The following is a 24772-nucleotide window of genomic DNA, read 5'->3' on the forward strand; positions in this document are numbered from 1 at the left end:
ATTCTCTTTCTAAGTGAGTGTTAAGGATGGAACAGTGGGAGCAGTCAGCATCCTTTCCACCTTGTCCAACTGCAGCCTTAGTCTGTTAATACTCTCTTCCTCCCTGGAAATAGCCGTGGAGAGCCATCTACTATTATATTTTTTTAAAAATTGAGATAAAATTCACATGACATAAAATTAACCATTTTAAAAATTGTGGTAAGTTAAATTAACCATTTTAAAGTGTGCAACTCAGTGTCCTTTAGTATATTTAAACAAATTGTGCAACCACTACATCTATTTAGTTCCAAAATATTTTAATCACCCCAAAGGAAACACCATACCCATTAAGCAGTCATACCCTGTTATTCTCCCCGACAATCCCTGGGAATCTCCAATCTGGATAGGCTAGCCCAGTAGGGAACACACACAGCACATGTGATCTGCCTTTACAATGGAATATTATTCAGCCATAAAAAGAAATAAAGTTCTGATACATGCCCAATGTGGATGAATCTTGAAGACATCATGCAATTTCATATAAATGCAATCATACAAATATGACCTTTTGTTTCTGGCTTCTTTCCCTCACCATGTTTTCTTTGAGGTTCATCTACATTAAAACATGTATTCATTACCTTATTCCTTTTCATGGCTGAGTAATATTCCATTGTATGGATATAGCATATTTTGTTTATCCCTTTATCTATTGATGGACATTTAGATTGTTTCCAATTTTTGTCTATTGTGAATAATGCTGCCATGAACATTCATGTACAAGTATCTGTTTGAATATCTGTTTTCAGTTATTTTTGAGTATATAACGAGGAGTGTAATTTTTGGGTCATTATTACATTTTAATTAGAAGGAGTCTCTATTCTTTAAAATGTGCTATGATATAATTTCCTATGGCTTCCTATAGGATTCCCACCTGTTATTTTATACGTTCTCAATTCTCCAGTCTCACCTACTTGAAATGCTCCCATAGAACTAGTCATGGACTCCAAGGTGTGTGCTGGTAGAATTTCTTAATCCTATAAGACCTGGGCCTTCACATACTTCTTTGACTTTGCAGTTTGGTCTTTCAGGAGTGGAAAAAGTAGGTGGCTGAGATGGAAAGAGTACATGAAAGAGGAGGGTTGCTATGCCAGTGCGGCCTGGCCAACGTGGAAGGGTGGATGAAAGACTGAATGAATGTAACCCAAGCTCCAAAGTCAGCTTCTGGGCTGAGGTCTCTCCCAAGAATGTTCTTTAGCTGGGTAGCCTGCCAGTGGTGTAGGACCCAAGTAAGTCCTGGTGCCCTTTTCCCTCCACCCTCAGGCCCTTGAACTTGCTGAGGTAGCAGTCATTTTCACCATAGTGTGAGTCCGTGCTGGCTTGCTAACTTTCCAAAGAGGCACTCATGCCCCCTGCCTTACCTGCTACCATCCAACTAAAATACAGAACTATGTTTAGCCTAGGATTGTGCCTGGTCTTGCACATACAACAGTGAGTGGCATGGACAAAACCTCTGCACTGAAGGACCAGGAGTCTAATGGAGGGGTCAGGAAAAAATGTCTGTACAAACTGAGAAAACAATTCCACATTCTGCGAAGGCCAGTGAAGGGAGTGGACAGGGTGCTGAGATGGACACCAACAAGCATGCGAGGCTGCGTCAGATGAGAAGGAGCCAGTTATTTTTTCCAAATTATCTGGATTTTTTTCTCCCTGGTTTTTTTTTTTTTTTAAAGATCTTTTCTTCTTTCACTTTTATTTTCTGAAAGTTCATGGGGATGTATCTTATTTATTAGTGTAAATTTTTGTTCATTGAGTCTATTAAGCCTTTTCAAATTTGGAAATTCATGTCTCCCTTGACTTGTTTTAGGTAATTTCCGCTGATCTATTTTCTTTATTGCTTTCAGGAACTCCTATTTGTCAGGTGTTTAATCTCCCACAATGATGCTTTATGTCTTTCATATGTTTCCTATGATGTTTTCCTGTTCTTTTACTTGTATTTTAATATTTGTTATGCTCTGGAACATTTTCTCTACTTTATGTTCCAATCCTATTTCATTTTTAATAGTAAAAATGAATACTATTTTTAAAAATTCAACTTAAGAGCCTTTTCCATTTTCTTATTTTTTCATGGTATTCTGTTGTTATGGATGAAATAAGATCTTGAATTTCTCTGTTAACAAAACATAGAGATTTTAAAACCTATTCTCTTCCCTGAAGTATCTGTTTCTTCTGGTGTCAGTTTTTTCTCCTTGTTTATCTTTCCTTTCTCATGCTGCAGGTGTTCCTCAACTGTCTGGAGCTTCGTTGAAGCATGAAGCTCTACAGAAGCTGGAAGGGAGTGCTATTTATATAAGCAGGGCTTGTCAAAAGGAAGACTTCCCTTTAGCCAGAGGGAGCAGGAAGCTGGTTTTACCCCAAGCACTTCCCAAATACCCTAAGCAGACGGCTTCATTGGTGAGGTGCCAACACCTACACTATCTGCCTCTTCCCGGGTAGTGAGTCTCTCCCCAGTTCGTTCACTTGCTTTAGGAGAAACTTCTGTATGTGTGTGGTGGGAATGGGGGAGGCAATAAACAAGTACTTCCCTGGAAGTTTGCATTTTCAGCTCCACTCTCCTCTTCCTCCTTTTCTGCTCTTTGTCAGCCTTTACTTTGAATATCCCTAGGGTCTGCCCTGGTTCAGGTCTGTCCTCTTAATTATAGACTCTCCACTTGTAGTCTCATCTGTGTCTCCTGCCATTCTGATAAAAAAATCATATTTTTCATATCAGCTTTCCATCTTCAAGAATTAAAAAAAAAAACCTGATGGCTCTTCTCCCATTCTCTTTATTGTTATATTTTGTTATTTTATTATTTATTATTATTTTAATTGGATCTAGGGAGAGTTAGACATTTAAACACGTGAACTTAGTCTTCTGCCTTGAATTGGTAGCTACTAATTTTTTTTTGATAGCTCCTAATTTTAAAAGATTACTTCCACTGTCTTATGAGAAAGAATTGGAAGAGTGAATAGTATCTAGACTCCCAGAATTGTTATGACCTCTGCATCGCTATGAAATGAACTTTTTTAATCCCTGCTAATATTCTCTGCTCTAAAATCTGCTTTGTCTGGTTTTAATATGGTCACTCCATCTTTTTTTTAAATTAATGTTAGCATTGTATATTTTCCCATCCTTTTACTTTTAACTTATTTTATCTTTCTCTTTAAACTGTATTTCTGAGTAAGAATCATATATCTGGCTCTTGCTTTCTTATTTAGTTTGACAGTCTCAGGTTTTTTTAATTGAGATATTTAGACCTTTTACATTTAATGTGATTATTGACATGGTTAGGTTTACAACAAGAGGACACAATTCTTAGTTTTTGCATCTAATAACAGAACTTCAAAATACAGGAAGTAGAAACTTACAGAACTGCAAGGAAAAACAGACAGATCCTCAATTTATAGTCAGAGATTTTAAAACTCCTATCTCAATACTTGGTAGAACAAAAAAAATCAGGAAGGATATTAAAGAACTGAACAACCCAGGACAGAGAGAAATAGTCAAGGAGGCAGTCTGGAGGGATGGGGACCCCAATTTGTGTGAAGAAGGCTTTTGAGAGGAAGAGGAGCAGAAGGGAAGCAGAAGATGGGAAGAGGCACAAGTGAGCCTGAAGATTTGGAGATGATACGAGGGGGAAGCTTAAAGACTTTTCCTTAATTATAAACGGAAAGGCTTTGCCTTCACGAAAAGAATTTTGTGCACAAAGGCCAGATGCGCAGATGTTTTAGAGCACCAGAATCATACTTCAGAGCTTCTCCTTGAAGACTCTGGTTTAACCATGATCCTGGTCACATTTGGCACGGTAGGGGACTGTGTCTCTTTCTGCTGTCTACTGCAGAGTCTACTGACTCTACTGGTGAAACAAGGTTCAGCCTCCACTTGGGAGAAGGGACGGCTCTCAGGTACTGTCCGAAACGCATCATCCTGCATTCTCTCCTCCCTTTCAGTTTAAGTCCCTCGCCCTGTAGTGGAGTTTCCAAGAGTGGAGTGGCCCACAGTGCCAGGAGGCCTTGTTTTCTATACAATGGGGGTCCTGGGAAGTTCTGTGAAAGTGGATTTTTAAAACAAAGTCATGGGTAAAATATATGAGGAGTTGCATATCTAAATGGTGGCATTCTTTTGTGAAACACAATGCCATGCATTCAATCACGAATCACTTGTTGAGAAACCATGATGTACAAGGCCATGGGAATAAAAAAATGACAAGAACAGGAAGGTTCACAATCTAGCAGGGAAAAGAAACAAGCATAGAATGAGTTGGAAAGAAAATAAAACCAGTAACCAAATATCCCAATTGTAAGTATCCATCTGGATAAAAGATCACAGAATGAATATAGCTGTGCAACTACCTCCCAGGCCAAGAGAGGGGACTTTACCAGCACCCAGAAGCCCCCCAAGTGCCCCCTCCCAATTACCAAAGTGTTGGTATCAATTTACATTCCGCCTCCCAAGAATGTAAGTTGCAGTTGCTTCACCTCCTTGTGAACACTTGATTTTGCCAACCCTTTAAATTTTAGGCATTCTAATGGCGTATAGTGGTATCTCACTGTGATTTTAATCAGAACTAGATTTGATTTTGGAAAAACAAAGGCAGGAGACATTCTTACTCCAGGGCATTGTGGAGCAATTCGCAATCCCTACAAATATGGAAGAGGAATTTCATAGCAGAAATACCTATGGATCTATGAATGGAAAAGGAGGCTACCCCTCCTGCTGAGAGGGTTGTCTGGGGAGAGGGCTGGGAATCGGGTCCTGGCTCAAGGACTCTCAAGGGCAGCACTGGGTCTCCCCCTTCCCACAACCTCTTCACTGTCCTGGGCCCCGGCTGCCTCCAGCCCGTGTTTAGCAAGGTCACAGCAAGCTCCTACCCCAGGCAGGCACCAGCTTCGCCAGGCACCTGTTGAAGCCACTAGACCAAAACTCTCCTGTGTTTTCCTGGCTGCTCAGTCTTGCCTTCTTGCTATTTATTATGCTGGATGGGAAACCTATGCAAATACTTTATTTTGGAAAAATGCCTGGGATGACTAAAAAAAACCCCAGACCTCCCCAGAGTTGGAGGCAGCTGATGGTCCCAGCCGGAGCTGGTAGGTTGCCCCGGTAGGATGGAAAGCTCAAGCCTGTCAATCATTTACCCAGCAGGGATGGGAGGGTGGTGAGCTTTTCAACAGAAATCCCCTCCGGAGAAAGGAATTAAGGTGTCTGTTGTGCTGGGCTTTCCTGAGGCAACACTGGTAGAGCAGGAGGTGTGAGGAGTGTGCAGGTGATTTGCCCCTTCAGGGCTGGGCCCTCCCAGATTTATGGGGCGACCTCCACTGGCCTTTCTCAGGCAGGAAATAGGCTGTTTGCTAATGCTTTTCCCCTGCCGCACACACCTGCAAAAGCCAGTTGGTGGTATTTTAAAATAATTTACTACAATGAAATTTCTGTGTTTTCCTTTGGATATTTGCCCAGCAATTGGCTTTGTGCTTTTTGATTCAAGTAATGGTTTCAAATATACAGGGCCTCAGATTTCAATCTCTCTCTGTCTCTCTTACACACACATACACACACACAAACACCTGTGCCTCTTGGGAGAGAAAGGGTGAGGATACTACAGGCGAAGTGGGGTGGCTTTTTAAAAATCTTTGAAGCCTTAGTTAAATCTGTTTCACTCACTTGTTCTCCACCCACCTCCCCAACTTCCTCTGCTTACTCCCTACTGTGACTGTTAAGCCTCAGGGCATTGCCAATTCCAACTTCATTTGTCTGAAACTGATGTTTCCTGCAGAAGAAATGTGCAATACCCTGGGTCTGACTTGGTTTAGCAAGGCGCTCCCCTGTCCCTCCTGTGTGCGGACCGAGCACACCACAGCCAGTGGTCCCTGGCTTGAAACCCACCACTCGGGTATCTGGTGCCCAGTGCTTCTTCAGCCACAGGGAGGAGCTCACTGTTCTATCACTGATGGGAACACCGCCTTGAGGGGGTTAAAAAGAAAACCACAGGCCTAAAATAGCATCACTTGGGCTAAAAGCCCATAATACCAAACCTCGATTTAACACCTACCTAACTGCAGTTTCCATCTTCCTCAGAGATGTGTGGACAAAGAACGTTGCCTGCCATTCCGGTAAACAACGGAGGTTGCCCGCCATCAAGCCATCGGCCACTGCAGCTGCCCCAGTGATGTGCTCTGAGGGGATTTCAGGATGGAGAAAATGGGATACGGGCACTGGATAGTTAAGCTGCTTATCGAAGGAGTAATTTCAATGAGCCTAGACTCTTGAATCTTCCCAAACACAGAAAAGCACTAAAACCCTTAACTTGAGATGTCTGTTTGTGGTGATTAGCAGTCATATTTTGATGTCCTACTACCTGTTTTTTGCTTTTTTTTTCCTAACAAAAACCCTTCTATATCCTGGCTTCTCCCTCACCTCTTTGGAGCAGTTCCTCAGGGTAGTCTGAGAGGCTGCCTTCCTGCCCTATCCTCCTCAGTGAGTTTCCCGAATAAAACATAACTGTCAAATTTGAGGCTGTGCGTTTTTTTCTTTTTAGTTGACAAACGTAATCTTTTTTTTTTTTGGTTTATACCTATGCATATATTTCTTTCTAATTTATATACTTACTTTTACTGAAGCATAGTTGATTTATAATGTTGTGTTAGTTACAGGTGAACAGCAAAGTGATTCAGTCTTTTTCAGATCCTTTGTCACTGTTACGGAAACAACAGGCCAGTCAAGAAACAAGCACCACTCGGAGGGTTGGAGCACTCAGATTTATTACACTGGCAGGCTCAGAGGGGCTTCTGCTCTGAAGCTCTGAGCATCTCCAAGACGTGCACATGAGGTTTTATAGGGTGAAGTACAAGCTTGGGGTATTCGGCCAATAGGCATGGAACAGCTTTAGCAGCATTATTATCACAAAAGTGGAGGCAGGGAGGCAGCAAACCAACATTCCAAAGCCAGATATGTATCTTTGAAAACCCAGCTGGCTAGCAAAAAACATGAACAGCAAACCAACACTAATTAACCTAGATTTACAAGTTAGTCTAGCAGAACTCAGATCAGTATTCCAATACTTAGATTTGTGTGTTATCTTGTTAGCCCAGCCCAGCCTGTCCTTCACATTCCTAGACTTGTGAGTTATCTTGTTAGCCCAGCCCGGCTTTTCCTTCACATCACCACAGGTTATTACAAGATATTGAATATAGTTCCCTATGCTACACAGTAGGACCTTGTTGTTTGACAAATGTGATCGTAATCAGCCAGTTTGGCATTTTCTGCACCAAAGAAGTCATCTGTCTCAGGGGCAGAGGAAGGAGAGGCGATCTGCATGATAAAACACTTGCCATTTCCTCCCCCCACAAAAAACATGTCCTGCCGTGAAAAGAATCCTTTTTCTGTTGCCAGTAGCCCTCTTGCCGCAGCCTGCTTCCTATAAAACCCCCCATTGTGTACAAGCCCTCAGAGCGCCCTTGGAGCTGTTCCCGGGGATGCTGCCTGATTGATGAACTGGCTAATAAAGCCGATTTGATCTTCAGATTTACGCCACTGGATTTGTGTTTTGGGAGCATTGCAATTCAGCCCCTCAGGGCACTGAGCTGGCTCTTCCTGTGCAAACGACAAAACTTCCAGGTTTATCATTGTGTTCACTGGACAAAGAGGGGAAAGGATGCTCTGAGAATTCATGGAGGACCCAGGCCTCTGCCCTCTTCAGGAATGGTGCTCACCCTGCTGCCCCCACCCCCGACGCACACACGTAACACCTCTGCGTCCCCAGGGAGCAATTAGGGATTATTTTTAATGAACTAACACTTACGTGCAGAAAGAAATTGGAACTTCCAGCTGCACGAATGTCTTCTCATGTTCAAGGGGCTTCTAGTATCTTCAAGTGACTTGAGCATGTTGCTAATTTTTTTGTTGTTGTTTTTTGTAGTTCAGCCCTTTGTGACTTTGGAAATCACAAATATTTTCACATCAAATTACAATTGTTGCCAATTTCTTAAGATATCATTGCTGCTCATTACTGCTTTGAAATTGCCTCCCCCGCTGGATAATGTCACTTTGTGCCTTAATAAAGGAGCGCAAAGAATACTATGCCATAGTTTTAAAAGAGTTTGATAACATATTTCAATAAAATGGATTCCTCTTGAAATCTTACATATTTACTTTTTTTGGTTTATATTTATAAGTATTCATCTGAGGTAAGGCCATAATCCCTCACTGCTCTGGGCACACAGTCTAAACTCCAGCGAGAAGACCCTGTTCTATTATCTGGAGATGAGTGGTCTTACTTTTTATGCAGAAAGAGCAGGAATGCGCAAACTCTTCTGACAGGTTATTGCAACCTTACGAACTGGAAATGAGAATTTTCCAGTCCCAGTGTGTATGTTTCCATGACCAGGCGGCTTGCTCCCCACCATGGATGGAGCAGTCCTCGGCAAGCTCCTTTCTTTTCCAAGCCCAGTTTCCTTACCTGTGAAATCAGCTGATCACAGTGCCTATGTCCTATGTTACTGTGACAATAGAAAGAGGTGATTCAACACTGTGGAGCGCGCCCTCCTCCACAGCTTCCAGAATATCCCCCTCCTTGCTCTTCTGGCTGCCTCGCTGCGTCCCCCTCGTCTTCCCAGCCTCTGCACGTGAAACATCCTCGGATCAGCCCTTGGCCTCCTTGATGCCTCATCTGTGTTCACGTCCAGTGTGATCCTTTCTGGCTGCACAGCCCCAGTAGCATCCGGGCTGACAGCACCCACATGGGTCTGTCCCTGAACTTCAGCTTCACACTTCTAAGTGCTCATTCGGTGTCTCCACTCGAGGCAGCTTGGACCAAAGGCATGGAAGATAAATCTAATCTGTCTCATCAGAACCCTTTCTTTCCAGAGTCTCCTTCTTGCAGAAAATGGTAACCCCATGCTTCCAGTTGATCAAGTCCCAAATCTTGGCCTTGTCCTTTAAGCTTCTTGTCTTCACATCCTGCACCCAAGCCATTAAGAAATTTGATCAACTCTACCTTCAGACACATTCTCTTCTCCCCTTGTGCAGACCCCCATCTCACGCCTGGAATGTCACCATTCATGGTGTCCCTGCTCCCTGGCAGCGAGAAAGCACAGCGCGTCTAAGGTGGGGAGAAGCCGGGTGGCATATGGCCAAGCATGGGATCTGGGGGCCAGGTTCCTTCTTTGGTTTATTAATATTTGTCACACAAATTGTGCATAAATTATGAATGTGCTGTAGTTTCAGACTCTTTCCATTTAGGACAACAGGGGCCGACATGAAAGTAGGATTCTCTGGGGAGTTTCAGAGGCCTTTGATTCCAGAAGGCTAAACCCATGGAGGCAATTAGGGTGTGTTATCTGAGAGGGTGGACTTTCAGGGGCTTTATGAGTATAGGAAGCGCAGTGGATCCGTTTCAGGAAGTGGTTTCCCAGAGACGGGGCCTGGGACAAACAGTATCTTTCTCCAGGGTTCCTCAGGGTAGAAGATTCCAGTGCCTATTCATACACAGAGCCAGGGAGGGGCCGGGACATGACACGGGTGACTATGAGGATGGATGGGCTGTGGCCTGAGAGCAGCATTGGAGGCCCTGGGCCATGAAGGCGTTGGCACCTGGAAGTCAGCAGGTGAGCCAGGGACCCCAAAATCTAAAGGCTGGGCCTCCCCCATCCCCCACGTCCAGGGCCTCCATTAGTGCTGGGGCCCTGAGCCGTCACACATCCAGGGGAGGGAACAAGGAAACGTGGCTGGCTTTAGACTTCTCTGGATCAGAGCCAAACTTGATTTGATTTAAAGAAGCAAAGAACTGTAGCATGCCTTATCCCAGGAGGGTCATATTATAATTTCCATTCATAACTGCAGTTTCCTGGAAAACATCAGAGTTTGACTCATGTTTCCTTCTTAATTGTGAAATTTGGGATTATATGTTGTACCTAGGAAGGAGTCCGTACTTTAGTCAAAACAACCTTGGTCACGACTGCCTGGTCCCAAAGATGTGGGCAGAAACAGGCATCTGTTTGAGGGCTCTGGTGGTTACAGTGTGACGAAAGAGAGGTTCCCAGGACCTGACGTCTTGTCTGAGGAGTGAACGGGAGCAGAAGAGCAAGAGGAAACCTGGAGAGGCGCTCTTACACCCTCTTCCTTCAGGGAGGGGGTCCCGGTCTTATTTGGACCTACTTCCTGTCTGGGAAGGAGGCATCCGTTAGTCACTTCCACCATCTATGGGGTTTCAAGTTTGGACTTAAGGATCTGATATCACATTTCAGCTAATCCAGCCAGAACCCCATTAACAGAAGCTCTGTGGAGTGATGGTTCTAGAAAGAACCAAATATGGACATGAAATAATTCACTTAAATATATGGATATAGTCCGGACATGAAAGCAATTAGGCTATAGGGCACACTTCCACTTGAGTTGATGTATTTGCCCCTGCTTACCCGTCTGGTTCAAATCCTGAGTCTTTTACTCATCAGCCCTGTGACCCTGGGCAAATAACTTAATCTCTGTGTGCTTTGATTTCTTCCTTTATCAACTGTGGTTAAAATAGCATTTATCTCATTGGGTTCTCAAGTATCTCATCGGACTAAATTAGTAAATAAAAGGTAAGCTTGGCACCTAGTAAGGGCTTAATAAATTGTAATCACTATTACATTAGTCTTACCTGAGTAGGAGAGAGAAAGGGACATATTTTATTTTAGAAGTGACAGAATTCAAAGGAAGAGTTTGAAAAAAACTATTTTAGAATGAAATATTGCCATTTGCTGCAACATGGATGGGCCTAGAGATTAGCATGCTAAGTGAAGTAAGTCATACAAAGACAAATATTATATGGTATCACTTATATGTGGAATCTAAGGAAGTAGTACAAATGAACTTATTTACAAAACAGAAACAGACTCACAGGTACAGAAACTAATGGTGACCAAAGGGGAGAGGGAAGGGGGAAAAGACAAATCAGGAATCTGGAATTAACAGATGCAAACTACTATACATAAAATAGATAAGCAGTGAGGATTTACTGTATAGTCCAGGAAACTGTATTCAATATGTTGTAATAACCTGTAATGGAAAATAATCTGAAAACATATATAACTGAATCACTTTGCTGTATACCTGAAACTAACACAATATTGTAAATCAACCATACTTCAATTTAAAAAAAGAGGTTTCATTTTAAAATCTGTAATCACACCATTAACTAGAATAATTTCTCTAAACACACTCTAGATTGTGACCATCAAGTAAGGGCTGACAGAGTATCATTCTGTTTTCAAAGATTCTGTTTTTCTTTTTTACTGATTTAGATTTATTTTTGCAATTTAAAGAGTAGTTTAAAACTGCTTGTTTCATCACAAATAAAGGATGGCCTTTCTGATCTAAATCCCTGACCTAAATAGGATGGCACATTCCAGCTCTCCTATCTTCTCTGGGGTCAGGAGGCTAAAATGTGCAACCCTGCCTCCTTCCAAACAGAGGTGGCCCTATTGCCTGGAGCCTAGACATTGGCAAAAAATAGAAAAGAGATATGTATATGGAGGACTGTTCCTTAAAGCCCTGCTTTCTGAAGTTGTTAGAAGGTTTTCCTGCTGCTAGATCTCATCAATGATGCAGATTATCAGGTGTAACTGGTAAGGCTTAAAGGCATCAGAAGAGACTCACTGGGTGTACGCACATTACTGGTGAGAGCCTCTGCCTGCAGGGCAAGCATGTGGTGGCTAGGTTTCTCATCACCATCTCAGTGGCCTGGTCTGAGGAACCAGAAGACCCTTTCAGGAGGAAGCATGAAGTCAGGACAGCATCAACCAGACTCCTGTCTTGCTGGATCCAGAGGCGTGGGCTGCATCCTTCCTGGCCTCCTGACCCTTGTCTGGAAGCCTCCCCTTCCACCTTCCTGGTCTTAGGGCCAGGGTCTTACTGGGCCACACCAGCATGCCTGGCCACCTGGCTCCATGTCCACGCTGACCTGCTGTGGCTCTCTTTCCTGCAGGAGATAGTGACAGCTGGAGCCTTGGTGGCTCTACTCCAAGACCCCTTGAGAAGGAGGGGCTTCATGTAAGACTCAGCCCTTCCACAGAGCAGGGTATTTCCTTCTGCATTGGGACAGAGGCATCCTGGGGTGCCAGGGAATCAGCCAGTGTGTGTGTGTGTGTGTGTGTGTATGAGATTAGATCACAACCAGAAACCATCACCAGTATTCCTAAAGCAGTCAGACCTCAATTGGCCGTCTTGGCGTTCTTTCCAGCTAAAAGAGCAGTCATTAGCCTCTGGTACCACCGTACTTCCATCCCCAGAAAAGAAACCAGTGACATCCTGTCCTTGGCAGTGAGCAGCCCTCCTAACTGGGCCTCATGCCAATGCCTGGAAAGCCAACTGACCAGGCACGTTTCACTTTGCCTTTTTTTCCTTCTGACTTTTGCTGCCTTATGAGTGGGGGCCTACTGCACTAGAAAATGACATTGTCCTTCTTTCGTGGTTTATAGTAATTACCTGTTTTTGTTTTTGTTTTTGTTTTTGTTTTTTTAGGAAGCCCTGTACTTCCTGCCCTGCCTCTGAGTTTAAGCCAGGATAGGGCGACAGTTTTGGGGGAGGTTGCTCAGGCATCTTTGGCCGAGGCCCCAAGTGCGCTGGCTATGATTACCAGCACCTTAGCAGACAGAATAATGGTCTGGACACAGAAACAAACATTGTCCATTTCATAGACAACCACATCCAAAAGGTTTATTCCTGACTTGCAAACAAATCCCATTGACCCAGCTGCAAGTTGCTTTTTTTTCAGCTGTCATGAAATCACCCACATAAATACATATAATAAATACAAAACAGGATTTTTTGTTTGTTTGTTTTAGTCTTTGGTATAGAGAGCTTTTCTTCTCTTCTCTTCTCTTCTCATCTTGCCTCCTTCCCCGTGTTCTAAGCCCATTTCCTCATGTTCACATTATTCCTTTGGACACAGAAACAGTCCAGAAATAAACTCTGTGCCAGGACCTTGAAGCACTCAGCAGGCTGGGTCCCGGCTCCTCTCCGGGCTCGGGGAGGGGCAGACCCTCAGGACTCACACATAGTCGTTCAGCCTGTACCCGCTGTGCGAGGCCGAGATGGCCGAGGGGGCCCGATTGTCCTTGTAGGCGTCGGGGGGCCGGTAGGCGGGCGCGGTGGCCGGGCCGGCCCGGGGCTGGTAGGGCCCGGAGGGCGCCTCGTCCTGGCAGGCGAGGCAGAGCAGCGTGCCGCCGATGAGCGACAGGGACGAGGAGATGAAGCCGAGGTACAGGGCCTGCCCGATCTCGAACTTCATGCCGCTGGGCAGCAGCGGGTTGTAGAAGTTCTGCACCACGTCGTGGGTGGTCCAGGAGACGGCCACCATGCAGAGCAGGCCGGCCAGGAGGAAGAGCGCGCCGCCCAGCACGGCGAACGTGGACTTGCCCGGGGTGCCCTTGGCGCAGCGCGTGCACTTCATGCCGACCACGGCGCAGGCGCAGGCCACGCCCGACAGCAGGCAGGAGATGACCATGAGCGCGCGCGCCGCCTGCAGGTCCCGCGGCAGCGCCAGCAGCGAGCGGTAGATCTGGCACTGGTAGATGCCGGTGCTGTGCCACACGCACTCCATCCACAGCCCCTTCAGGTAGGACACGGCCGTCAGGATGTTGGTGCCCACGTGCGCCGTCCGGCGCCAGTGCGGCAGGATGGTGGTGATGAGCGTGCCCACCAGGCCCAGGAAGCTGAGCACGAAGCCCAGGAGCTGCACGGCTGTGCTGGCCATGGCCCCGCCGGCGGCTGCCGCGCTCGCTCAGGCGCCCGCAGGAGTCCTAATGAAGCCGGGAGGCGGGGCGGGGGAAAGGAAACGGGTTAAATATTATCTCGATGCATGTATTCCTGCCACCGAAAGGGAGATTTCCATAGGCAGTTGGTACGGCGATTAGCATATTTTTCAAAATAGTTTCTGAGACTGGATGGGGTGACAGAATAAGCGGCGGTTGTCTTAGACACTTTCCCTGGAAGACCAGAACTAGGAGGGGTGACAGCGACATCTGGCTGGACTGTGCCTTCCAAGGACCCCAGGGAAGGACACTGCAGAGCTCCCACATCTCTTAGTACTTACCAGCCACGTGTGGGAAGTTCCTTCTTACTCTACCCTTGAACTCGGCTACATTTGAATCTCACTTGGTTCTGTGCGATCAGCAATCACTTTGGTTGTTCAGTCAACAAATGGACTGGCAGTTCTTTAGGCAGGGCTGCTTCTGAGTTGGAGAGCAGCCTTAGGCTGCCAGTCAGCAGGAAGCATTTTCTGAAGGCAGGAGGCTTCCCGCTGTGCTCAGGCAGGGAGATTTAGGACCCAACAGGCAGGTCAGACACTTCCTTCCAGAATCCCCAGACGTGACCTTAGCGATTATCCACTGACGTCAGAGGAGAGGGATGACCAAGGTCATCAGCTCCTTCAATCCTGTGGCCAGGGGCCAGGGGCCAGGACCACAAACCAAGGACCTTTCCCTCGGGCAGGGCACCTCCCCTCACACCACTCTGAAGAGGGGCGGGCTGGTTACAAGTCAAAGGCTGCTCCCTGGGTTCAGAGATCTGGGTGTGTGGAGCCATTTCAGAGTTTGTCAAAAGTTCTAACCATGGCAAAATTCCAAACACTGCTTGGGGGCAAAGATCCAGCATGTATGTAGTGCAGGCATACAAGGGATATTTGGGAAATATGGGGAGGGAGGAGGAGGAGAAACAGGGAGGGAAGGAGGGAGGGAAGTGGATGGAAGGGACAGAGGATGGAAGGAAAAATGGGAGGGAGAGTGGAACGACCAGTGTGGACACCACCAGCTCCTCTCTCCCACCCGGAGCAGGGTGAGGAGCAAAAGAAATTCAGGAGTCCCGGGCCCAGGGCCACCCCCACCCTCTGGGTGCCTTGGAACCTCTCTCGCTTTAAAACAAGGGAGCTGGACTTCATGCCCCCAAAGTGTCTTTGAGGGACAAGTCAGTTCAGCGTCCCAAACTGGTGAGAATTCAGTCGGCAAAACCCACTCCTTTCAGAGCAGATGAATGTTCTGCACTTAAGCACAGGAAGCCTGCAGGGAGCAAAAGTGCATGGGGGTAGGTGTCACCCAATGCACACTGTCCTGCGAGCCATCTCTGGGTTCCCACAGGCCCTCCTGTCCCTAATCCTGGGTCCGTCGTGAAGAAATCACCCACTACGTCATGATGAAGGATTTGGTTGGTAACAGGTGATGATTCCAAGAGGGCAGACCATCTTGCTGGATTTAAAAACATATACAGGGCTTACAAATCCTCGTGTTGGAGGAGGCAGTCTTTTATTCTGTCCTGCTTAACAAACAGGCTGGACAGCAAGATGCCATGGTGCTGGGCAGGATGTCGTGGGATGAGGTCAGGGGCTTTGCTGCTGTTAAACATGACTCTTTGTCCTGGACCCTGTGTTCTTTACTCACGCTTCCAGCTGATGGCCACGTGTGTCTTGCTGAGAAGCTGGCTTTCCTTAGGAAGTCTTCCCTCCACTCAGCAAGCACCCACTCTGTGCAGGTGCTGGGCTTGGGGCAGGGGGCAGGGACCCCAGGTCCCTGCTGCTCAAGGAGGTGCGGGGCACTGTCCTGTGGTCACTGCCAAGGAGGAGGTGGGGCCCAGAGGGGGCAGCTCTGATGTGTGGGGATAGAGTTGCCTCCACCGACCTCCCAGATGCACTGGGTGCCCGAACAGAGCTGACACGGAAAGCACCGATTCCCTGGGCCTGGGTGATGCCGGGCGCTACGCTGAGCCCTCACACACGCTGCCTGGTTTTTTATTCCCCTCAAAAACCCAGCAAAGCAGCGACTGTCCCCACCCCTGCTTTCCACATGGGGAAACTGGGTGCAGGGGATGGAATTTCTTTTTGTGGCCTGGCTACTGTTTTCCCTAGTTTAATTCCTTCCTGACACTCTGCCTTTCTGAATTCAGTGGGACTAAAGTTAGCAGGAGGGCCTGGGGCGGTGACTGTCCCCACTGAAGACGTCCAGTTACAGGGGTTCAGGTGGCCAGCACGGCCCGCTGTTCTAGTTCGCTGGGGACTGAGAGGTTGCCCGGTGGGGGACTTGAAGTGCTGAAATTGGAACCGCCCCAGGCAAACCATGACAGTCCGTTCCTCCAGGAAGCCCCCAGTCTGTGGACTTCTCCAAATGGCCTCTGAGATCCTTCTAGGAACGCCTGGAGGCTGCCTCCAGCCCGGTGGCCACACAGTCTGTCCGGGATTCTGGGCCTTCCGAGGCTTCTCACAGCACTTGCCTGTCAAGGTCAGTCATTCAGGATCCTGAGCCTAAAGAATGCGGGGTAAAAGCTAAGCCTGCTCGACCCCATTAGTCTAGGGAAGTGGACCAGAAGTTTATTGGCCGTCTAAATATTTATGGAGAGCAATGACTGCTAATTTTAGAAACCATTAGGTTGCTATATTTAAACTTGTGCTGGAAGGATTTGCTAATTTAAGAAGTGAGTGTTAATGAGCCCTGGACTCCCAGACACCAGCTCCCCACCCCCTCCTCTGCCATTACCCACAGCTGCTACTGGGATTAGGTCATAATTCAACTTCCCAGCAACCACTTTTCACTTTAGGGCCATTCAATGGAAAAACCACCTTAAATGTACAAATTTCCTTGGAAACCACTGAAGGCTCATCCCTGATGCTTCGGAAGGAACCTGCCCCTGCGTGGCCTCCCAGGATGGGCAGTGCATGTGGGGCTCAGCTGGCCTGCAGTTGCCTTCGCCCCAGGCTACCCTTTTCCTGCAGACGTGCTTGCGCTTGTGGAAACATTTGCTAGAGAGATGTGAGTCCAAGACAAATGTGGTTTTAAGAGTCAAGTTCCAAAAAGACCTTGACAGGCTGGCTGGGTGGGGCTGAAGGTAGTCCAGATGATGCATTCCAGGAATAAACGTTGGGTCTTGCATTTGGGTTCACAGGGCCCCCGAAGCACCCTCCTGGGTGGACAGTGTGTGAGTTAGTTGCGCGTGTGAGCAGGATTTAGGGCAGTGCTTCCCAATGACTGCTTCTCGGCATGCTCCGTTTGCACGATGTCTCTCGTGGAAGACGTAGGTTGGAGAAAACCTGGTAACTGTTGGACTTCTCATTGATGGTAACATGCAAATGTACATTGGGAGTCTCCCAAAAAGTCTTTTCTGTGGCATTCCCTCAACTTATTTGACCAGAGACATCCTTCCCCAGCTTTGCCAAATGGCAGCTTAAAGTCAAATCACTTTGGCAGGTGGACTTGGAGGATATAAGTCTGTTGAAAGTTTAATGGAGCAATGATGAGATAGGGTTGCTTAAAAAACAAAGATAATTTTGATTTGGGGGAGTGTTGAATGAGCACAAGTCAGAAGGTCAGCCAGATGCTCTGATTTGCCCCCAGTAGAGTCTCGCAAAACCCCTGGGCTGTAAACTAATGTGAAAATCTGTGAAGAGCAGCTGTGAGAAACACCAGGCTGCTGTCGGCCCCTTATACTGGATCTGGTTTTATGAGCACCAGATCTGAAAGGCAAGGTTTTTTTTTTCCATATAAACTTTTATGTTGTGTCCTTCCTCTGTTGTCTGTGAGCTAGATTTTTTTTTTAAGGAAAGAATGAAAAAAAAAAAAAAGGCAGGAACGTACAGCACATGGTGGGTTTGCTCCCAGCCTGCCTGGGCCCCAGCTGTGTCAGCTGTGGAGCTTCACCTCTGACGTAGGCGTCGTTTCAGCAGCGGTGGCTGGAGGGCACAGCCTCGCCGGGACAAGGGGCAAGTGTGTTGTTTCCTGGGTTCCTGCTTCTTTACTGCCTTGTGTCCCTCGGCCCCTACTATGAAGAGCTCTCCTATGGACACACGTGTCCTTTGTCCTTTCCACCCGCGCTGCTGAAGGGGACGTCAGTCCTGGAGCAGGAGTGATGCAGGCTGTACATGGGGAGGCAGGTGTGTGGAAGGGTCTTTACCCAGAACCACCCGGGGCCTTCTTGCCTGGGTGAAGAGTTGGGTGATTTGGCCTCTCGCACCTCGTTTCAGCTTTTGACTGTCCTGCAGTCACAGCAGATTTCGACCCGGCTGGGAACGGGCCATCCCACACAGGGCTGCCCCACAGGCTCCTGACACAGTGTTGGATCCACTGTGGAGGCAGAGGACTTGAACTTTGTCTCCTAGAGTTTTATTGGGAAAATGAAGAGCTGCCTTGAAAGGGAGATGGTCGTTGGACTTGAAAGAAAGTAGATTTGCTGCAAATTTGATGTTCAGCAATTTAAGAAAATGCCTGGTTCCCAAAACTCTAATGTCCTCCCTGACACCCCAACCGGACTCCATCATGGTTTAGATATTTCATAAATGCTAGACCTTGGGAACCAAGGATAAACTCAAAGGAGATTTGGATTCATCTAAATGAGATACATTAGCAAAACTACCCAACAAGAGGAAAGAAAAAGGACTTTTATGCTCTATCAGAAGGAAATAACTCTAACCAGTAATTGCCAAATACATGTTGGATACTTATTTCTTAATAATGTACAAGGCAAGTGGATCTCTTTCCTAGGAGCTTAGGTATACTCCAGAGGTGCTATTTCAGTCCCTCTTCTGACACAAAGATTTAAGAATGATGAGAAAGCAATCAAGTAATAATACCTCGGAAAAACCATTTCATATTCACTTAGGATGGGCTGGACTGTGGGGTTTTTGGCTCTAAAAATGAAGTTTCCTTCATTATTATTCCAAACTTTCTGTAACTTTCCTTGGGTTATTTTTCAGACTGGCAGGCATCTATATTTTAAATTTATAAGGACTTCTATGCCATCTACACATGGTGTGGAAGAACCACAGTCTTTCCATAAGAGGCAGGACAGAATGAGAGCTGGGCTTGCTAAGATGATTCAAGAAAACCAACGTGAAATATCTTGCCCAAATCAAATAGAAATGACAATTTACAGATTAAAATTTCCCCTCCATTTTGGATGAGTAAAGAAGAATCTATTTTTTCTAACAAGAGCTGGTTTGGGGGAAAGCCTGTGTTAATACGAATGAAAATCACGGTATGTGGTTAAATGCCTGTCTAGGCCATTTTCAACTCAGCGAGATTGAACAGACTATTGATTGAGTGAAAACTACAAGCTTAAGTTACCGCGACCATAAAAAGCCTACACCGTTTCCCAGCGGGCATTGTCTCTCTAATTTCAACTCACCAGATTTCATTAGAATCCATTAAAAATGCAGTAGATCAACATGTGAACATGAAAGGACTGAATTTCATTTAACAAAATAACCTGGTGCCTTTGCCTAAGTGTTTTTTCCTGGCCAGATAGTTGTGTAGATTTGCTCTGTTGTTTTCATTTTTTTGAGGGTACAGGTGGCCAAAAGTCTGCTGTGCAAGGAAAATCTTAGAAAAGCAAAAAACACAGGTTATAAGCTTATTTTCTAAAGTATTAAATGATGATTTTTTTGACTAATAAAATGTTGTCTAGAAAAGCTTTGTATAAGGGATGCCGTGGGTTGAATTGTGTTCCCCCCAAAAGTTACGTTGAAGTCCTAACCCCCACTCCCTCCAAAGGTGACCTTATTTGGATGAGGGTCATTGCAGAGGTAACTTTTGGTTCAGATGCGGACATACTGAGTACGGTGGATCCCTATACCGAGACTGGAGTCTTTGTGAGAAGATGGCCACGTGAAGACAAAGAAATAGGGAGAACACCATGTGAAGATGGAGGCAGAGGTTGGACTGATGCCACTATGAGCCAAGGGACAGCAAGGATGACCAGTGACCAGCGGAGGCTTGGACAGAGGCCTGGGGCAGATCCTTCCTCGTGAGCATCAGAAGGAACTGACTCTGCTGACACCTTGACTTTGGACTCCCCACCTCCAGAACTGGGAGAGAATTCATTTCTATCATTTTTAGCCACCATGTTGGTGGTACTTTGTACTTTGCAGCTCTCGCAGACCAGTACAGGTGCCCAGTTGAATGGTGGCACGGGAATCACAGGAAAAAACAGTCATGTCTGAATGTGAGACTTGGGTCCCCTTCCAGAGGAGGCACTGAGCATGGTCTGATGGCTTCACATCTACCATGGAAAACCGCAGGTCAGTGGTTAGCTTCATGTCCCAGGGTGTGGAGGACGGAGTCCAGGGAGACGTGAGAGAACATGGCGAGGGAAGAATTTGGAAGGCCCTTGTGTAGTGAAAACTCAAGAGCCAGTGCCAACCACAGCGGGTAACCCACACAGTGATCAGATGACTCAGCTTCTCCAGGCTGGAAAAGCATATGAATCCACTGATCCCCCAAAGAGTTTGGGGGGCTCAGTTCCCCAGTTTGTATGTAATTGGCTGGGCTGCACCCAGAGACGTGGCTGACCTTTTCAGGCTAGTGTCTGGTTTTCTTAAATCAACATGTCTTGGTTTCATAGACCATAAAAACCCAAATTTGGGGTGCAGGCCAGGTTTGGATAAGGCAACTCCGATGGTTGCCCAGGCTTTCCCTTGGAAATCCAGGAGAGCACAGCGGGGCCTCCCTCTAGGACTTAACATCAAAACAACAAGCCCCAGGACTCTGGCCCTGCTGGGCTGGAAACCTCTATGGATAAGACAACTAGTCGATGGATTTTGTAAGCCCGTGAAAATGATTTATTTGAGCACGAAACTGGGATTATATTGCAGTGACTAAAATGAAGACATAAGACTGAGGTGTACTAATGCTAAATAACATACAGCTAAAAATGTTTAGTGCTCATTCTCTGTCAACTTTAGCCCCAGGCATCCAGAAGCTGAGTTAATAATGAGAAGTAAAAGCAATCACAGCCAAATGTACTGAGTGTTCGTGAGATGCCTGACACATGCTAAGTGCCTCCACAGACGTTAACTTGTTGAATCCTTCAGCAAATCTGTGATGTGCCTGTCACTGTCCTCACTTATGGATGGAGAAACTGAGGCTTGGAGAGGTTAAGTAACTCATCCAAGGTCACACCTGGGCTGGATCAGGGAGACTAAAGAAGAGAGTTCTGTGGTCATCCACGTAAGAGATGCTGGCAGTGACAGAGGTGGGTACTGAGAAGGGGTGGGTTCCTAGATACATTTGAAGGTGAGAGTGGCAGGGTTTGCTGATGGTTTAGCAGTGGAGTGTGAGAGACCGATGTCAGACATGGCTCCAAGGTCTTGGGCAACTGGAAGAATGGAGTTACCATTTATTGAGGGTGAAGGCAGTGGGAGGTGGGAGGCTCTGCGTTTGGAGGGTGGAGGAAGAGGAATTTTGTTTTGGACATGTTGAATTGGCACGGCTGTGACCACCTAGTGGGGGGCGGGAACACCACACTTGCATGTATAAGTGCAGCGCTCAGGGAGGGCATGGAGTGAAGAAGTCCACTTGGAACTCAACAGCACAGACACAGGATTGAAAGCGGTGAGATCGGGTAAGAGCCCCCAAGGAGTGAGTGTAGACAGGGAAGAGCAGGTGCCTGATGACTGAGTCTGGTAACCTTCCAACATGAGAGACTGGGGTCTGAGGGGGAGCCAGCAATGGGCCACAAGGAGTGGCCGAGAGGGAAGAGGCAACCCAGGGGGAGAGTGGTGAGTGAGGACAGAGTTCCAGGCTGGAGAGAGTGACCCACTGCATCGTCACCAGACAAATCACATTATCTGAGCACTGAGAAATATGGTTGGAATTTGCAACATGAAGGAAACTGGAGACCTTGACAAGCTCAGTTTCGGCAGAGTGCTGGGAGTCGGTTCAAGAGAGAGTTGGGATAGGCGCACAGGAGATAGTGAGCCCAGAAGATTCTTTCAAAGACTTGGACCATAAAGGGGAACCAGGAAATGAGGCAACAGTTGTAGGACAGGGGTTCTTAATTCCATAGAATTCAGGGTACCTGTCAACTTGGGGAAAAGAGTTGCATGATTTATTTCATTGGCCTCCCCCTAAAATGAGCATGTCCTTGTGTTATGAGTAGAGGCAGCCACCTGCAGCAGTGTGACCAGAGTCTGGGACATTACCACCCATAGGAGTTGCTCATGGTTTGCACTGCGTTACAGGTGTTGCAGATACCAGGAAAGATCATTTACTGTTGTTGCTATTTCAAAGTTATGGAAGTTATAAGACCCTTGCTGGGGCTGGGAATGTGCTGCATGGATAGAGAACAAGGGTGGAGGAAGAGGCCAGGGAGGAGAGAGGGTGGAGGAAATGGTGGAAGGACCATCCGTTTAGAAGTTTAGAATGAACTGGGTCAGGTCTGAGATTTCAGCTGGTAGAAGTCCTCAGAATGGCCTTGCAGATGAAACAGCGCACAATGAAAACATGGGTACCCTTGTTCAAAAATGAAGAATTTCAAGATGGCGACCACAGAGTATCAAACCAGGCTGGCGCCCTTTCAAAGTGCAGGGTCCCGGGCAGCCGTGCAGGTGGCAGGCCCCTGAAGCCTGTCCTGCCGGTTATGGATGGAACTGGAGGACTCAGCGTTGGGATTCTTCCTCCCTGAAATCAAAGAGTGCATCTAGTTTGAATGTTGAAAGGAACAGGAGACACTTGTGCTGTGTTCTGCAGAATTTAAAAATTTGGTTTCGTAAGTTTGTTTTTTCTTCATTTAAGTGTAGCCCAGATGCCCCTGTAAAGGTCTGCCAAGGAGGAGCCTTTTGAAAACAAAGCTCTTGCTGGTCTCCTGTGCCCAAGAGAGGCTGCCAGCGGAAACCCCAGCGGTGTTCCAAATCTCAGCTTTCATTTCTTTCTTGTTCCAGGGAAGCTGTAGGTGCACGGGTGTGTGGCGTGCACATTCACGTCCAGGGGTGAACCACTGCCCGTGGGTGGCTTGCCTCTGCGCCCCAGAGACCCTGCTCACAGCCTCCCTGTATCCTGGTGCCCCCCCCCCAGGGAGAGAAGAGGATGAGGTACAGAGTTGCATCCTCTCCCTTCTTGCCTTCACAGAGTCACGGCACCGGGGCGGCTCTCTTAGGACAAGCCCCAGGTGCCCTCCCAGCAAACAGCGTGTGGTGGAAAATTCCTGTGCGTGGCCACTGTTCGGGCAAAAAGCCTACGGCCCTGGCAGCCACGCGTCTTGCCAGCAGTGTGAGGACTCGCCCCCAAGAGAGGATTGTGAGGATCAGCTGGAGGGAGGAATGTTTGAGTTTCAAAGCGCCAAGAATCACTCCTGAACTGGCAACAGCGACTGTCTGAATTTTTAAAAAGACACTGGGAGCAGCCAGGAAAACAGGCTTTTAGACTGTGTGCTCTATGTAATGTAAGAGATTCTCTGATACAAGCGAGAAAGTGATTTTTTAAAAAAAAATGGATAGATTTGATTTCGTAGATCTTTAAGACAACTAACTTGGAAAGCAGGAGATATTTATAGTAACACTTTCATGGCACTGAGGGAAGAAACTGTCTCTTCCTTTTTACAGATTTCTCTGCAGATGCTTGGGAAGAATCGATCCATTGTCTAGATGGGTAAGTAGAGGATGGTGAGCTTTAGAGATTTCTAAAGCTCCACAGCCAGGTAAGAATGGAGGCTGGCTTCCGGTCAGACTGATCCTGGGCAGACGACTCAGCCGTACCTGACCCACCTGGCTACGGACATCATAGCAGCAGCTTCTCAGAGCGGTCTAGAAGATGCTGAGATATGCAGAAACCTGTAAGCCCAGCAAGGAAGGACACCCAGTAATGTGTGCTACTGAAGTTTTATCACCATTACAGATAAACCTGTTCCAGCTCAACGGGAGCCAGCCCAGCAGGCATCCCGGGGCTGAGATGCTCAGAGAACATGGTGATGGGGCTACCCTCTGGCTTCCTAAGATTTCAAGACTAAGCTGAGTAATTAAGAGATTTTTGGCCTTATAAATGGCAGGAATTAAATCTCTTGGTGGGAATGTGCAGCCAAAAGCCAGTGCCCGAGTGGCTCCACGGCCTGGGCACCAATCCCAGGCCTCGTTCTCCCTTGTCTGTGGGCCCTCCCAGCAGGCCTTGGCCCTCTGGCCCATCCAGGGAAGACCGTGGCAGCTACTGGGGATGCAGGGTTCAAGGTAACTGAAGGATGAACTCATGGATCAGACTGCCTGGAATGTCTCCGCTTCAGTACCATTTTTTACCCTTATTAAGGGAGATCTGTAACTTTCCCGCGCCTTCTTCCAGGCCAGTGTCTGTGTGTTTGGGGGGAAGGGGGAGGGCTGGGAGAGGATAAGGCTCCCAAGTCTGGAGGCTCTAGACACTCACCATGCACAGAAGGGACAGTGACAACCAGCACCCAAGCTGCCCCGTCTCCTGACACTCTGCAGACCTGGTCCTTGCTCCCAGCCCAAGGACGGCCAGCAAGTTCTACCCAAACACTCAGGAATCGGACTCCATCCTTCCTGGCTCATTAGGGGCCCAGCTGGCTCATTAGGACACCGGAGCTGGGTCCCCAGGGCCCCCCAGGCCCCGGCACGGCTGGCCTTCTGCTGGGGATATTGCCTGCTGCTTGCCCGGAGACCTCCCGCCCGCACCCAGACCTACCGGCGGGGCCTCACAGCCCCTAGACAAGCGACGGCAAACCGCAGACCCCACCCCCGACCAGCGCCTCACCCCGCACTCACATGCACGGGCCGTGGAGTCCAGCCGCCTCTCCAGGCCCCTGGCTGCTCTGGGAACTGGCTGGGCACCGGCCGGCGTGACCCGCAGGCCCTCAGGGACGCTGCTGCCCTCCTGTCCTTCCTCTTCCACCAACCAGAAGCTTCAAGGCCAGGGTATTTGAGAGGACAGTGACTAGACAATGACTGTGTCCTTTGAGAAGGGCTGCGTGGGCACACGTGTCATTTGGTTGGGCGGCTCACTGCCCTATGCCCGGTATGAGGCA

At 47.4% G+C, this 24772-nt stretch overlaps 1 protein-coding gene across 1 annotated transcript; it reads right to left on the reverse strand.

The window, feature by feature from the left end:
• Positions 1-12717: 12717 nt before the first annotated feature.
• On the reverse strand, positions 12718-24724 carry CLDN14 (claudin 14). Its single transcript, XM_006205059.4, has 2 exons — positions 24513-24724; positions 12718-13791 (listed from the first exon to the last, which is right to left on the reverse strand). The coding sequence occupies exon 2, from the start codon at positions 13743-13745 to the stop codon at positions 13041-13043; it is 705 nt and encodes a 234-aa protein (XP_006205121.2). The 5' UTR covers positions 13746-13791; positions 24513-24724; the 3' UTR covers positions 12718-13040.
• Positions 24725-24772: the final 48 nt, after the last annotated feature.

Source organism: Vicugna pacos, chromosome 1 (genome assembly GCF_048564905.1).
Source record: "Vicugna pacos chromosome 1, VicPac4, whole genome shotgun sequence".
NCBI classification, from domain to species: Eukaryota; Metazoa; Chordata; class Mammalia; order Artiodactyla; family Camelidae; genus Vicugna; species Vicugna pacos.

What these genes read in the sequence shown, in the direction of transcription:
- CLDN14 (XM_006205059.4), bottom strand. Translation starts at nt 13,745, where the DNA reads ATGGCCAGCACAGCCGTGCAGCTCCTGGGCTTCGTGCTCAGCTTCCTG.